A 16,529-nucleotide genomic window follows, 5' to 3' on the forward strand; every position below is an offset into this window, starting at 1 on the left:
TGGGATCTGTGTTTTTTTTTAATGACATGTAACACGGTACGTAGTAAGTAGAATAACAATTCCTGTCTTTGTTTTCCTACAGGTACAGTATATATCGGTAATTATTTTGGTTTGTATTCAACATGTGTTGCATTGCTTAGTGAATCAGTAGAGTCATGGTTTTCTTCTGTCCATCTGTTTTTCATTCACTTATCTCTGTCAAAAATTATTGTTTTCAGGTGCATTTCAAGTAATTGATTTGCATGCTTCATGCAACACAGTACATTGCAGGTCTATAGTAGGATGGCCAAACGTTTTTAAAAATCATGAAATCATGAAATGCATGGTGCAGAAACACAAGCTTGTGTGTGATGTCTTTCTAAGAACTTTTTCAGCACTGTATGAGAGCTACGTATACAATTCATTAACCTTATTGTTGTTGTTCCTACTGAACAGTGGCAAGGAGAACACAGAAGGAGTGATGCTGGTACATGTATAATTTAAGATTATATGATCAAATCCAACATTAAAAAGGACAAAGCAGTCAATGACAGTTTAAAAAGGCAGCCAGCAAGTCCCTGGCTTCTAAAAAGTTGAGAAACACTTCCTTATTCCCTCCCCTCATGATGTAGATGGTTTTGACTACATGACAGACTTAGCTGGACAGAAGAGATTTTTGCAAAGTAGTTTATACTTGGATTCATTTAGCTGTCAAACTTTGTTGATTTTTATGCATGAAACTTGAGTCCCACACAAAATTAGGCGCATTCTTCAGTGGTCAGGATGGGCTAAACCCAGTTGTTGTGTGTTCGGCTTTCAGCTCGTTATCGTAAATGTGCTTTTTTTGCATTTTGTTGTAAGTGAATTGCCATCAGTGTTACTTTATGAGCCTGTGAACTGATGCCATGCAAGTACAGTATTTTTCTTTGGGCATTTGTCATGATATCGTGTCCAGAACACTGAACCGTCACACTTGGCATTTTTGTTATCTGTCGGTTATGTTATAGAAAATGAATAGGCTGACTAATAGCACTACAGTACTGTTTCACAAGGTGCTTTCATCCAGACTGGCCAGTCAACACTTATCAGTTGCAGGGTCATACAGTTGAAATGCTGTGATACAGGAGGGTTTCGACTAGCTGAGATCTGTATTTTTTATGGCTAAGCTTGCAGTGCAATCACAATGCGTTTACTGGAGACTTCAAGATATGCTGAAAATAGCCGCAGTCCCTAAATGTTTATGTTGTTCGCTGTCCACACCGTCCAAACCACGCAAGCACAATAAATTGGAATGATATATTTTGCTTTGTGTGTCTTGGCACAATTTTTCAAGGTCTTTGCAACATTGTTGTGAAAGAAAAAACAAGCCATTAATATAAAAAACATACAAGTAAAAGCCACGATAAAATTGTCCTATTAATACCATTACTTTGTCCGAGGCTTTAATATGAAGAGACTTACATTTGTACACTTTTTATACAACTGGGTATTATACAGGAACAATTCAGGTGAAACACTTTGCTCAAGGGTGCAACAGCAATGTCCCACCGACTTGAACTCACAACCTTCCTAACCACTAAGGTCCAGGACTCTGCTTTCAGCCTCTTGTCATTCCTCTTTCCTTTTTTTATTGTTTCACTTGGGTTTCTCAGAACGTGTTAAAGCCGACAGCTCAGCTATGTTATGGCTGTGGCCTTCTGTTTGTGCTGAAATCTGCACCTTCATTTCTCGAGGCTATGATAAAACTGCACCTGATGTCTTAACCTGACAGCGAATGAAATCTCCTTTTCAATGGCACGTGCATCTGTTGTAATAATTGTGATATGCTGGAGCCCTCACTTTCCAGGAAGCACCGATGAATGGAGACAAACCATTTCTTTTAGTTCTTGTAGGTATTTGAAGAACATGGAGAACCAACAACATGCTACAGTACTTGTGCCAGGGGTTTTAACATTTTGTTTTGATGCTGGGCTTTGCAAACAGGTAATGAGCCCTTAGAAGAGCATTGAAAGAACTTGGAATACGAAAGGACGTGGGTGGTGTGCCCCCGGCTTGAGAGAGGGGCCAGAGGAGGAAAAGAGAAGTCAGGGAGGGCAATTAAGGGCATAAGTATATTTGAAAGGCAGATAAATGCAGTTGAAAGGGAGAAGGGTAATTAGTAAGCTACCCAGAGATAAGCCTGTAGCTACACTGTGGTGAAGGTTACTTGACTGAGTCATGAAAGCCTTAAGTCTTGATAAAGGTACAAGAATCTATAATTCATTAGCCCTGTCCCCTGTAGAAACTGCTGAAGTAGAAGTCTTCCCATCATAAATGACAATTCGGTCACAGTAACTAAATGAATTAGACCTTGCCTTAATGCTTGCCTTTCTGTGTGCTCTGAAAGTGTATAAAATGATGCTGGAATTTAGACATGGTCCAGAGTTTCTTCGAACCCCAGAAATACCAGGAATTATCCGGATGAAATGTGTCGTTCTGATCAGGCTGTCAAGGCATATACAGTATACAAAGCCACCTTGATCTGAACTGACCAGAGATCTGGGCTATAGTTGTGTAGAAAAATGCAGGTCATTTCTTTGTCTTGTGTATGCACTGCCAGTGTTCTTGAGTTTAGCCCCACTGGTAGAGGATGTTTCTTTTTGACCACTTCCTAATATTAACTGTTTTTTGTTTAATTTCCTGTCATACAGTGAGCATGGCATGTACTGTATATGAAATGTTGCTCTCATCAATATTTGTGACTTATGTTTTACATTTTTATGTTATAAAGTAAACATTTCGAGAGGAGACTTTTAAATTTTGCATCCTTATTCAAGCCACTTATTTAAAGTTTTAAGAATATTTTCCTTTACATTTTCAGAAAAAATGTGTTTTGATTTAAGTTTACCATCCATCACATATTGAATCAACAGGAGTATAATAATATTTTCCCCGTTTTCAAAACTTTCTTTTTGTTTCTTGTGATTTTGGATTGCAAGAAAAAGAAATCGCACAAAATATAACAGACCCTCAGTACTAATGCTAAGTAGATGAAAGAAAAACTCTTGGATGTCAAAAGAGGGGGGAAAAAAACTTGAGTGGACCCCCCAAAATAAAATTAATTCCCGAAATATATTTTACAACAAAGGAGCCTTTAAGCGAGGCTGTTTTTCATTTAAACAAAACAGGCTAATGATGTTGTGCGAAGTTGGAGGCAGGCCAGTCTGTCTTTTTTTCTGCTTGCTGTCTCCCTGGCCTGTCTCTTGGCGTCTCGGCGCGGCTTGTTTTCCTTCTGGGTCCTGATGGGAGGCTGTGACAGTCGCACGGCCCCGCGCGGCCACACACAGGTAGCTGTCAGAGCCAGGCAGTGGAAGTGCCACCTCAGTCCGCTGCACTCGCTGGTGACTTGGAATGTTCTTTTCTCCCGGGGCCATCTGCACAGTACCAGCTTTTGTTCCAATAACAACGTCTGGCACCAGATTGATGTAACAGGCTGTGAGGTTTGCTCTTTTCAGATATGCACTTTCATGGCAGCTAGAGTGTGGCTTTGACATGGCCACACGCTGATTTTGGCTTTCCTGCCTTCTAGCTGCACGTGTGAAGTTAAGGCTCTCTGACACCTGCCATTTGGACCCTTTTCTTGCTGAAAAATGTCATAATTTTCAGACAAGATGAAGACAGATATCTGATCGTTCTTTCCCTCATGAGGGTCCTAAGGTCGCAGTTTACAGCTGAGTGAGTAATGGGCTGCGCTGGCGGAGGAGCTTTGCAATCTGTTACATTAGCGCGGGACGAAGATAAGGACAACTTAACAAGGTTCAACAGGTCTGTATTCTGCGTGATGCTGCTGAAAAGCAGATTAGTTCACAGCTGACCTGTAGAGGCACATCTGCGTTGTTGGGCAGGCATGGAAAATCTTACAGAAGTGATGGCTAATACAGTAATTTGCTAAGTTCCCAGGAAGTCAAAGAGATTGAAATCAGACCGTTCAGAAGAAGCAGCATTTTTTTTTTGTTGTAAGCAGGCGCCTTCGCTTAATCTCAATATTAAAGCAATCAAAAGGGTTTTTTTTTGCCAGAGCGATTGTAGACTAGCAGGTTCTTTCTTACTTATCACTGTTTCCAGGATTGATAATTTTAATTAAGTAAAGCCTGACGACGAGTGCCTCTGCCTCCTCTTAATTAAAAGCCATTGAAAAATGTTCTTTTCATAGGATTGTGTTTGCATTTATTGCAGCTCGAAGATAGGTTTAAAATGTTGCTTCACGCCTTCTCAAATAGGCAGCGTTTCTTATCTGATACAGGAAACATGTAAGCTAGCGAAGAGCAAGGAAGGCTAACTTCAAAAAACAATAACGCGTCATTAATCTGAATGGTTTCTGTCAAGATAACTATGTAATTAGGTCCGATCCTGATGTACAGTATATTCGCTGCATCAGTTATTAATAGAATTAAGATTTTTGCAGAGAGCCACGTGAAGATAACAGCAGTGCATTAGGTGTGAAGATTTCAGCACCTTGTTAATGCAACCTGTAAAATGCATAACATGCGGGCTGTATTATTATTTGCTGCTAAAAAATCTGTTCGTAATTTGACTACTGAGTCTAAAGTCACTATTAAAGACAAGTAGCTTGTCGAGAGTAAAAATGTACAAAATAAATTATCTGATCTTCATTTACAGTCTATGCGATAAGGATTTTTTTTCTGTAGCTATATAAAGCCTGATTAAGCCAATACAGTAGTGTAACACTCGATAAAGGTCAATATTTGTACAGTGTGCATTTTGGTCCTGTTTAAAGGAATGGTGTTAATAGCCCCCCAGTTGTTTGCCCTGTGTAGATACCGCTTCATAGACTGTAAGATCTGGCAGGCAGTCTGATCACAGACAGCATCATATTTACTCCTAGTTTTATGTTACCTGTTCATAGCTTTGATTAACAGTACTGGGTGATCTAAAGGCACTGGCCTTCTAAAACTGTGCCATTGTGGTGCTAACAAAAGAGCGAGAACTTGTTTTCCGGGCAAAAACAGGACTGTAATGTGGATGAGCAGAGGGAAAAGCGATTGTTCCGGTTACCGTACTCCCTTTTTTTTTGCATCCGAGTTTGTATCACGTTACACAGCAAGAGTCTCATGAATAACAGAATAGGAATGTTTCAAGGAGGGGGTGGTGGTATTAGTGTTTGTGGCCCAGCTTTGCGATGTAAAGTGACCTCTTTGGAACTTCTCCCAAAACGAATACGGCATCAACAGCTCACATCCCGGCCGTCTTGGCAGCATAGCCACTGGAAGTGCCTGATTGACTGTGACATTCCTGTGGGTGTTTCAGGGGGAGAACGGACTGGGATAGACGAGGCCTCGCAGTGTCCTGGTGATCCCTGTTAAAACCAATACCCAGCGAAAGTCAGATATTGCCGATTTGAGCTCTGTCTTCTTCGAGTCAACTGCAATTGCTTGGCAGTATTTAAATTCTGCTGAGGTGCAGGGGTCTATAAAGGGCATTTGGACAGGCAGTGCTGTTGGAGGTCATTCAGCTCGCCTAACTTCTCCTCCTTTTGAGTCTGGGACTCAAGCTGTAGGGTGAAATTTGAGATGGTCTTTGGGAATTGACAGGAACAATTGAATTGTAATCATGGGGTTAAGGCACAAAAAGCACAGCCGAAAGGAAACAATGACAATTATGGTGTCTAAGCGATCAACCATACAGTCACCAGGATGCAAATGGTCATACTAGATATTTTGGCACAGAAAGATTCTCAATAATGTAGATCAGAGCTATGAGGACAAAAAAAAAGAACTTTTTTTGCTGTTGTCTATATCTAAAATGTTTTTAGTGTTTTAAGTAAACCTTTCTTATATATATATTTGCAAAAATATTGTACTGTAGATTTAATAAGTTGCTAATAAATATTAATTAAAATATTGTTCTATTGACAGATTTGACTGTGATTGTCATCACATTGCACAAAGGGCAAAAGTACTAAAGTGTATAGATTTGTTACTGCTGTTATCCATAGCCTGTGTGTCAGCCTTACCCTGTATAAAAAAAGGATTAGGTTACTTTTTACTTAGTTACATGTTCAGTTACCTAAAATTCTATAAATTCTGATTGCAAGTTGTCTTTATTGAAGGGGTCAGTTCAAAAATAATACTCCTCCTCATCCTCATCACTAGCATTTTTCAATCCACTGCTAGATTAAGATCATCCTGAAATTCTTCTACTGCCTTTTCCTTATCCTCTTACAGTTTGCTCCTTTGAAATTTATTGACTAGCCTACATCTTTTCACCTTCCACTGGGGGGTTATTTTTTTGCTACTTTTCATCATAATCATTATAAGCATTTCCATTACAGTAAAAATGCTAAATCCATTGAAATGATGATACAAGTTTGCATTCACTGAGTTGGCCACTTATATTTGGATCCTCCATTATTTGTGTACATGAAGTACTCCTGTCTTTGCTCTAAACCATCTGTTTCGTTTTATCTCTCTCCTTGTTATTCCGAGCATTCATCATTCTGTGCTGCCTGGGGTTGTTCCTGATACAGTTTTGAATCCAGGGATCAGGATTTGTGGGCATATGTTGATACAGGCAGCACACATGGGTCAAAGTCTTTACTTTTAAGTCAAAAGGGCGGTTTCCCTTTTGGTGTCAAACATCATTTCAGAAGCACCCCAGCTCAGTTTGTGCCCTTTTTTCATTTTGAACAGCTGGTTTTCAGTTATCTTTCAGTCAATACCCTGACATAAATAATCTTATGATTTTACAGTATCATGTTTGAAAATGATAGGTGTTTTATGAATTCACTGAAGTATATTCAGGCCAGAGAAAAGGCAGTTCACAGGGTTTCTCACTCCATCCAGCTGTTTGTATCAATTCAGCTTTGACCATAGGGTTTCTACCCTGGAGTCAAGGCATATGTGATAATTAAAATTGACACAATAAGGAGCTGTGTTCCAGTTATTCCTGCCCTTCTCCCCCCCCTGGTATGAGAATCTCTCACCAAACAACATTCTTCCTTCTTCTCATTAAATAACCCTATAGGACATCATCTTAGAAAATGTAGTACATCTGCCCTATAAAGATAAATGTATATTTACAACCACTGTAATTTTTATATAAATAAATCAGCATTTATCGCAGCATCTAGCAGAAGAGCATTTGAATGGTGTTTGTTGTGTCACAAGAAACAGAAATTTGACTTTAAAGTCGGCTGTAATTTTCATATGGAAGTAATCTGGTCAAGAAACGGTTTAAAAAATGCATTTGACAACAGCGTGTGCAGATGTCGCTGCTCAGTGTGACTTTGGCCTGCATGCTGAATGTGAAGCTGTTCACAGCAACGCATCGACACCACGGTGCTTTTTCCTGCAGATTGCTTGCTGTCATATGTTCTTGTCTTGGCTGGGTGGAGAAGGAGTGTGTGCAGGTTGGGAGCCTTTGGCTTAGGGAAGCAAAATGGGAGATGTCACCAAGTTCTCTGCTGACCTCGTCCCTTGCCACAGACAAGGATGTCAGCTTGGTGGTCCCTTTCTGCTCACAGAGGGAACAAGATCTCCGAATCGGCCCAGGGCAAGGGAGCAGGGACATGCACCCAGCAGACGCTTTGTCGTTTTTCGAGTTTCGAGATGTCGTGCGCGTTTTTGGCAGCTCAATGCCTTTGTCAGGGTCATTCCCCAACCACAAGAGTCATGATCTTATGTTCTCCAGCAAGCCTGAATCGCCTGGTGCCTCTGTTCTCCTTGCTGACTGTTAATTTGTTAGAATATCATATTAATTACCCAGCTTGCTGCTGTCTCATTTGACTAGCTGAAGGTCATGTGCCAGACTTCATTAATTGTCTTTCGTCTCAAGGCTTCCTCAGCTTGGCATGCAGGCCATCAAATACATTAAGCCTAGGAAGAAAGGAATAAGGCACTTGTCAATCAAGGAAGGAAAAACAATATTTAAAAATGAAATCCTTGTTAGAATACTTGTTTCTGTTGTACATTTCTGAGGACATATATCCCTAGTTAGCAGGGTTATAGGGGATCGGTTGTTCATATGATGAATCTTCCTTCCAAAGTTGTGTATTCGGGTTGTGTAGGGATACTTGTCTACAGAGCGATGAGTGTGGAGCTGTCACAACTGAGGAAGGTGTTAATGCTTGCCTTTCACCTCAAAGTTCCAACTGGAAGAGAAAATGAGAAGAGAGATGCCCTGGGTAATTTATCTGGTACATTCACAAAGCAAATCAAGAATGCATTGTGTTTGCTTTTCAGATTTTTTGTTCCCATGATCTGTTTGTGAACTTTGATTAAAGTGAAGGTTAAGCAGAAAATCGCTTTTCTCTTGAAATGGAAAAAAGGGAATACATTGAGACAGGCTCTTTAAGTTGAGAAGGACATGAAACAAAACATACGTGAGGTGCAAGAGAAACAAAAGTCACCCCAGAAGCTAGTAAATCACAATTTCTGTGTGCGTCGTCAGGCTGGTCATAGAAAATGAAAATGTATTAATCCGCAAGGAGAAAAAAAAGGTTTCTTTCTTTTCTTCTGGCCTCTACCCTAGTTAACCAATCAGGGTCTGCATTCTTAGCATTCTACTGCAATTCAATTTAAACCTGCATTTGGACAAAACCTACAAAACACAGGGAATTCAATTGATGCAAAAGTGAAAGACGGGCTTTAGTCCACCAAACTATTTTATAATGCATATCTTGCATAGCTGTATTCCTTTTATTTTTATTTTTTAATTATATGCATGTACATATTCCTACAGGGATTACAGTGTATTCAAGGTTAAACTTGTTTCTCTGTGCAAAACATCTCAAATAGCTCTGATTGTTTTTTTGTTTTTGAGCAATGGTAAGAGAATTACCCTAGGTGGCAGTATTGCAACATTGATAGTGAACATGCAGCAATTTTTCCACTTAATGCTCAGCCCCAACACTAGGTGTAGGTCTCTGCAGTTTTGTAGCTGTACTCTTTATAATGCAGTACTTCAAAGCTCCATTGGGAAGGTCAATTGTAGATTTTTTTCTGTAAGAGACAAATGGTAGCCGTTATGCATGATGCCAGGAGTGTCTTGCAGCTCAATAAATTAGTGTTTCTGGAAAAACAAATAACAAATGCACAGATTGAGCCCTTCATGTGACATTGCTGGATTTTTTCTCATTTAGATGAAAGAGGGTCATATTGTACAATCTGGTGAAAGTATTTGAAATATAAGAAGTAGGTTTGTATTGCCTTTGTAGACTCAATTAAGTCACAGGGAACTTGTTCTGTATATAGATTTTAACAAATATTTGATCCCTTCCGTGTGTTACGATGACTCTAATACAGCCCAGCCCCAGATAACTGATTTTTCAAGTGTCACCTTATTTGCATACATTTGCATAGATGGATTCCTGGAATCATAATAGTATTTTATTACCAGTATATGGATTTTCTTCTATGTCAATGGGATTTGTATAACACCCACCAAGTGATAAAATGTTCCTGTCAAAGGTTGTTAGAGCCCAAAATGGATCAAAGTTCTAAATTAAAGAAGTTGTGCTGGATTCTGTTTGCCTGCAATGGGGTCTTCTTATGTAATTAGAAACAAAACAGTATGACAACACCTGTTCAAGAACTGAACCTGCTTAGAATAGATGGGTGGGGAGTAGGAATGTTAGGGTTCAGCAAATCCACTGTAGGGAAGAATAGACTCTGTAAATATTTAAGTTATCTTTCACCACTGAATGAGCTGGCCAATGATGAGAAGTTTAGTGCTCTAATAGGCCAAAATAAACTGTGTTTCAAATGACACACTTTCATAGTTATTTCCAGTAAATAAAAGCTCCATTCATTATTAATAAACGTTAATTTATTTTTAATAAGTGTGTAACTGTTGCCTTGGATTATATGCAGTTTACCTAATGCACTGTAACTCATCGCCTTAATGTTTAAATTGGAACCACACTGCAGTGCTTAAGGTACTTAATGATCTAAGAATAGAGTTTCAGCAATGCATGGAAATAAATGCATAATAATACTGTGTTCCTTGATCATTTAGTAGAGTTAATAAAATGACTTCATTTAGCACTTACAGTAGCATGTGCATATCACTTACAGAAGAAAAACTAAGAGTTTATTTTGACTGTTAGCATTGATTGCCTCCTGTTTATCATAATAAAGAACCTGCACAAAAGAATGGTTTTCTGCAAATAGAAATGGGAAGTAGTGCATACATGTCCATTGCCTTTGAATCTGCTAGTCACTCTGTGTTATAAGGCCTGACAACATTTATTGTGCAGAATCACAGTTCATGTTGAATAAAGTTAATTCCATTTTGAGAATCTCTTCACTTCTAAGAATTGTTTCTTTGACAGACCAGTGTTATGAAATGTATATTACATATAAATTCTGGTTGCTGTGCCAGCTGGAAAAATCAAGATAGCATTTGTACTTCGCACTTCTTGATTTTGGATGTGGATTTCTGTTTTCTGCAAATGGGAACAGCGGTCTGCCATTATATTTTGTTTATCCTGAAATTCATAATTCCCATGAAAAAGTTATTCCCCCCACCCCGAGTTCTTCAATATTGCCATGAATAAATAACACAGAGCTTTCTGTGCAACTAATAGAAGACCTGCACTCAAAACAGATATGTGTTCTTATTACAGGGGAGCTCTGCTGCTCTGGTATGAATAGTCTTTTTGACGAAGGGGAAATCAGAAAGCATGAAAGAGGAAACAAGATGTTAACCTGTTCCAATAGCTTCTTATTATCCACTTTTGAAATATGCAGTGTGTAATCTTACAAAAAGTGCTGGCCAGTTGTTGGATTCTCGAATGGGACAAAAGAAGGCACTGATTCCTCTGGTGCAAATTGTGCCAATTAAAATGAAGGGGAAATTAAAAACAGAAAATAGTTCAAGTATGTTGTGTGTGTGTCTTAAATGGCTGATTATTGCATTACCTTAACATAACAAGCAACTCTGCTTTTTGGCAATTTAAAATGAGTGTTTTCCTGTTATTAGGCAGGAACACAAAAAAGCTCTATAAGCTTCAAATGTGATTTACTTTTTGAAAGAAAATGTAGTTTGCAGCACTTCATTTTAAATTAGTGTCCCACAAAGACGTGTTTGTAGTTTATACTGTACATCTTTGCAATTCTTTCGGATGATTTTTTTTTCATAATGGTTTTAGGTCTTACTATTCTTTTATTGCTGCATGAGTATAGATGCACTTACTGAACTGCCATTACCCTGCCTCATCCCTGGTCTCTGTTGTTCACAGCATTACCAATGAAGCTGGAGCCTCCATCTACAGTGTCAGCCAGGAAGCTGTTAAGGAAATGCCCAATCTGGACCCCAATCTGAGGAGTGCAGGTATGCTTGTGAGTGCCGACACCTGAGGTACAGTATCAGTTCTGGGGCTTTCTTAGAAGAGGGTAATCTCACATGACTACAATGAGTTTGTTTCTCTTGGGTTTACAAAAAACAAACAAATTGCAAGAGACTTACAATTTGTGAGTCAGGGGACTGGAAGAAAAGAACAGCTCAGTTGCCACTGCCCGTTTGTCCATCTTGCTTTGTTAGGGAACATTTGGCAGTTTGTGTTATGTCTGCATGCCTGAAAAGGACAGGTCTCGGGTTGCATTGTGGATATCCATTAGTGCAGTGACAACAGTGTCTGCTTCCCGCTGAGCTGACCCTTGCTGTGCTTGGAGAGATCGCTGCTGTGATGTGTGTCAAGGAATCAGTTATGAGGTTTTGAGTGTGTGTTGTCACACTGCCTGCAGATAATCCTCACTGTGCCTGGTGTCCTGTCGATGTGAAGGTGTTTGACAGCTTTGGAGGGGGTGGCCTTGTGCAGAAGTGTGGCTGGCTCACCATACACGTCACCAGCAGCTCCAGACTTCTTCTCAGCCATAGGCACTGCAGGCCACACCCCTTCCCAGGCCACCTCTTTCTCATCCCTGCTGGTGATGTCAGACATCTTAACACACAGGAAGTAAAATACTTCTGAAACTAATGTCCTGATGTTTTAGTGCTCATGAATGCCTGAAAGCTGAACCTTCTGAAAAACGATGCATCCGAAGTAAGGTTTTACAGTGCCATATCAAACAGAGGGATTTATTTGTTACCCACTGCTGTATGTTTGCTGTGATTCCTTTCTTGAAATCTTGAAGCCAGTGGAGATACAGAGCTCTGGTGTCATCTTAAGGTATTGATGTCCTCCAGACTGAGTATAGCTAGTATATTGAGTATATTCCTTCAGCAATAGAAAGTGAAATGCTTTGTTGTTGACCTGACTTGTGTTGAGAAAATGACAGCATTTTAGCTGTGCCTTTGTGTTTCCCCAGTCGTGCAACACATGGACCTCACGATTAGAACAGAAGCTCTACTGTTTGAATAGACTGAAAAGATCTGCTGCAAATATTAAAAGAGATTTTTCTATTTTGTAAATAGAATAGATGAAAATTGGGGAAATTTAACATGGTGATATATTAATGAATGATCTTTTCGAGTTTTATGTTGTAGAACGAACCACGTTTTCATGCAAGGTTAAACTTTTTTTCTGAGGGTAAAGAAGGTTGATTCCTGCTAGAGCTTCCCTGATTACGTCTCGCCAGCTAAATAAAAAAGCAGTCCTTCCAGTCAATACAAAAGTCCCCAAGTAAAGTTAATTTGGTTTCCTCTCTTTTTTAAATAACCTGCTCCCCTGTCTTGGAGACAGCTCTGATATGACAGATGAGACATGACGGAAGCCCTTTATGGATGTATTGATTGTCAACATTGGGTGGGCAAGAGATTAGTGAATGACAGACAGCTGTTTGTGACAGGCAGCCAAAACGGTAACCTCTCCAGAAGGAGTTGCTGGGAAAGAAAGGTCACACAGAACTGCTCTACCAGCTTTGTCAAGTCCCATCTGGCTGCTGTTATCCTTCAGGGCTTAGCTGACTGAAATGGCAGTTCACTACTTTATTACTGTGCAGAAACCTGGGCCCAACATGCCGTCTCCCATGGATCTCAGACGCTTTCAGAAGTGGGAGCTCATCTTGCCATTAGAGTTGTACCCTGCAGGGCTCGTGTCCTTTGGAATTCCAGCGGGGCAGAACACCTGTCATTATGTTCTGATCAGAAGAAAGAGACATACGTTTTTATTTTGTTCATCTTCCAGTCTTTTATAAAAGCAGACACCAACCTTCTGATGGTACCTTTAGGTGGCCTCTAGCATCAGCCCTGGCTTAAAAATCTGGACAGAGCTTCTTAGATGTTGAATGTTTGGTTTGAAAAGAGCACTGTTTCCTTTTAGCATGCTTAAAAAGGTCAATGACTTTCCTCACCTGCTCGTATGAACACACTTTTGGGTATTTCTTTGCTCTTTGGTTTGCAAGAAGTGTCCCTAAAATATGAGTTTTTGTGAAAGTTTACGTTGCCTGTTATTTTTTTAGAAACAAGTAATGGTTTATTTCCATGCTGAAAAGAGAAGAAAAGAAACACAGCGTTTTGGCTGTGGAGACTCCTTCCAGCGTTATTTTTTTAGCTTTCTGTGCAGGCTACTGCTGCTGTATCCTGACCTGCTCGTGGGAGACCGAGAACCTGTGTGCTCACTGCACTCCTCCAGTACACCCATCTGTCAGAGCCATTTCCCATTTCGCACCCTGCGAGCCTCACACTGCCTCACGTCTCTCTCTTGACAACACTGCAGCTGCCCGATTCGGCTCAGCAGATGATTTTTAACAGCAATTTAAGGATCTCCTTCTCACCAACTCAATCCTTCTCAACACCAGTGACACTTTGAGAATTGTGCACTGCTTTTGGGAAATCTTGGCCAGATTTAAGTAATAAAAATTCCCTCAGCTTGAACCAACAAGCTTCAACCATAGGATTCAACCTGAGATCCCAGCACCTTTACTGGTTGACCCCCTTATAGACCAAATTCTTTAAAGATCGGAACCTAGTTTAATATTGCGAAACGATCATGAGTTGTGTCAGTTCAAGTAAAGCTTCAAAGGAGTTTGGAAATATGGAGAAAATCATTTTTTTCAAAAGCTTTTGCAACTGAAGTGCTTTGAAATCTGTGCCAGGATGTTATTCTTGAAGAGACCATGTATGATCTCATACTGATTGTAGAGTGTGACTGGAAAGTCACACTAGAAAATACTCCAATATAACTTTCATTGCAACTTCCTTCTAGAATGAGAAAAATATGGTAGTGATAAATATTTAGTTTTGTTTTTCCACCATGTTTTACATGGAATTTTTTGGAATTGTATTGTTCTGTGATTGAACAAGGGGAAAAGTACATTTTCTGAAAAGTACATACCATAATAGTAATGTGAAAATTATAATATTTCTTGTTCTTCTTCTATTATAACTTTAGGTCCATCCATCAATCCTAAGTGAGAAAGTCATATTGGGAGGAATTTTTCTTTCTGCAGTTAAGCAAAGATTCCTGGTTTTATGTCTTTCACAATTATTTTTTAACCCAACCTCGGTTCTGTGGAAGACATTTTTGGTGACTCTAATCACAGGAATAAGAGCTTGGGGAAGGAGTTAATATATTTTATTGTGCAGGCAGGAAGCTTTAGAAGTTTGCTAAGTACCTATATTTCTTCCTTTTTATGTACACGTATCTTCCATTAATAGTGTTCCTTGTGTGGAATTCTTATTGAGATATAAGTGTTAGTCTGACAGAAACCTCAATTCACCAACACCACTTTTTATTAAACCTGTGTAGCTTTATAGTTCCAAAGCAGTATGCACTGGAGAAGCCCAGTGCTGTGGAAATTCCCACTTCAACCTGGCTGATATAAGTAAACACATTCCAGGTGACAGGAAGGTTTCCAAGTGAGAAACTGAAACAACGCTTGGCCTTTTCCTTCACAATAAGGACTTCTGTTATCCTGTGCTCTTGAAATAACATGCATTCTTGAAACTGTAGTCATGATACATGAGGATTCAAACTGGTGACACGCATATAAGGCTTTGGAGGCTCAGTCTTAAGACAAATGGGGCTACTGTGCTCCAGGCAGTATCTTCTGCCAAGGAGTTGAATTAGAGGTCAAAAGTATAGAGGTTCCTTGGCACTCAGGAAATCAGAACTGTTGGTCATCTAAGATAATTCCAAGATGAAACCTCTTTGAACATCTTTCTATTAAAATAGAAGTGTTTGCCAATTCTGTACAAGAGAGAATTATGGCTTTAAATGATTACTTATTAATGGATTACCACTTGTATGGCTAAAAGAAATTAGTTTGACTGCATTTGTTTATCATTTAACAAATCTTCAATGCTATTATGTGTTTGTTATATTCAAATTATTAATGCATTGTTGTCTGTGCAGGTAGCTCTCTGCGAAAGCCACAGTGTAGAATATTGATCAGCTGATTATTGTTCCTCATAGCAATTAAAATGACCAAGATTCTGTGATAATCCAGTAAGCAAAACAAAATACCTAAATTATTACTGAGTCTGTCAGTGTGACATTAAATCAAAGAAAATATTTCTAAATAATGAGTCCCAAATCATAGTGTCTTTGGTACACTAAATGTATCTATATCTTACGTTACTTTTTCTCTCACAAAAACATAAAAATATTATTAGTATTTGCCAGGCTCTTATGCTCTTATCCATGGCAATATACCTGGACTTTCAGTGTAAATTGTGTGTACAGTATACGTAACAGTCTGGCCGGTACAGTAAGTTAATAAAACAACCATAAGTCTACCACAAAATGAAAGAGCAATGCAAGTGCCTCACAAACGAATGCAATTCAGAAGGCAGTGGGCAGCTCATTCTACCACTGAGGGTTAAGGGTGGACAATGAACAAGCTCTGGAAATTGTTCTACAGACGGGGGGGCAGAAAGTATGTGAAGAGAGTGTAGAGAGTGATAAGAGACTCAAGATCACAGAACTAATACATCAGGTCAAGGAGGATATTATAGTACTTACAGTTTGTGTATTATATATACTGTATTAGATAGTGTTTTGAACTACGACGCCACCATCATCCAGGTGGGGCTGCACATTGGTAGTGGTGGAGGGGAGTGGAGTGTCCAGAAAAGCGCTATATAAGTGTAAGTTGTTGTTGTTGTTGTTATTATTATTATTCACTGAAAATAACATTCTTGGAAGTTTTGAGTTTTACTGATACTGACCCCTAGTGGCAGAAGAGTAGCACTTACTGTTTTTGTTCTTGACCCATACAGTACATGTTATTTTTTATCCACCACAATTAATCACTAAGTTGACAATCTGTAGACAGTCCTGCAGTTAGTCATTCTGTAAAGAGATGGTTTGTAGACTGATTTTAAAAAAATATATGATTTCTTATCCTGCTAGCATGAACTGTATTGAACCATCAGTCACTGACTGATAATCTCCTTTTGCAGAAGGCAGCTCAACGTAACATTCCAGCAGATAAAGAAGCTTTTTTTTTAACTCAGCACATTCATATACAGTTCTGTGCTGATTTTACAACTGTTTCTAAACTTATCAATCTTTTTAATACGAGAAATTTGCAAAATCCACCTCTATTTAGGGGATTTAACAGATTGCATTTCCCATTGTGAAACAAAGTATTTTCTTCTTCCGATTG

The 16,529-nt window shown here is 39.2% G+C and overlaps 1 protein-coding gene across 2 annotated transcripts in view; it reads left to right on the forward strand.

The window, feature by feature from the left end:
• The window catches only part of srbd1 (S1 RNA binding domain 1), an 85,303-nt gene that overhangs the window by 29,481 nt on the left and 39,293 nt on the right, over positions 1-16,529 (forward strand). For both annotated transcript variants that reach the window (XM_088933818.1, XM_088933817.1), the window contains exon 15: positions 11,219-11,310. In XM_088933818.1, coding sequence (XP_088789944.1) covers positions 11,219-11,310 — 92 coding nt within the window. The remainder of the gene's footprint in view (positions 1-11,218; positions 11,311-16,529) is intronic.

This window comes from Atractosteus spatula, chromosome 15 (assembly GCF_055471065.1).
Source record: "Atractosteus spatula isolate fAtrSpa1 chromosome 15, fAtrSpa1.hap1, whole genome shotgun sequence".
In the NCBI taxonomy this organism is placed as follows: domain Eukaryota; kingdom Metazoa; phylum Chordata; class Actinopteri; order Semionotiformes; family Lepisosteidae; genus Atractosteus; species Atractosteus spatula.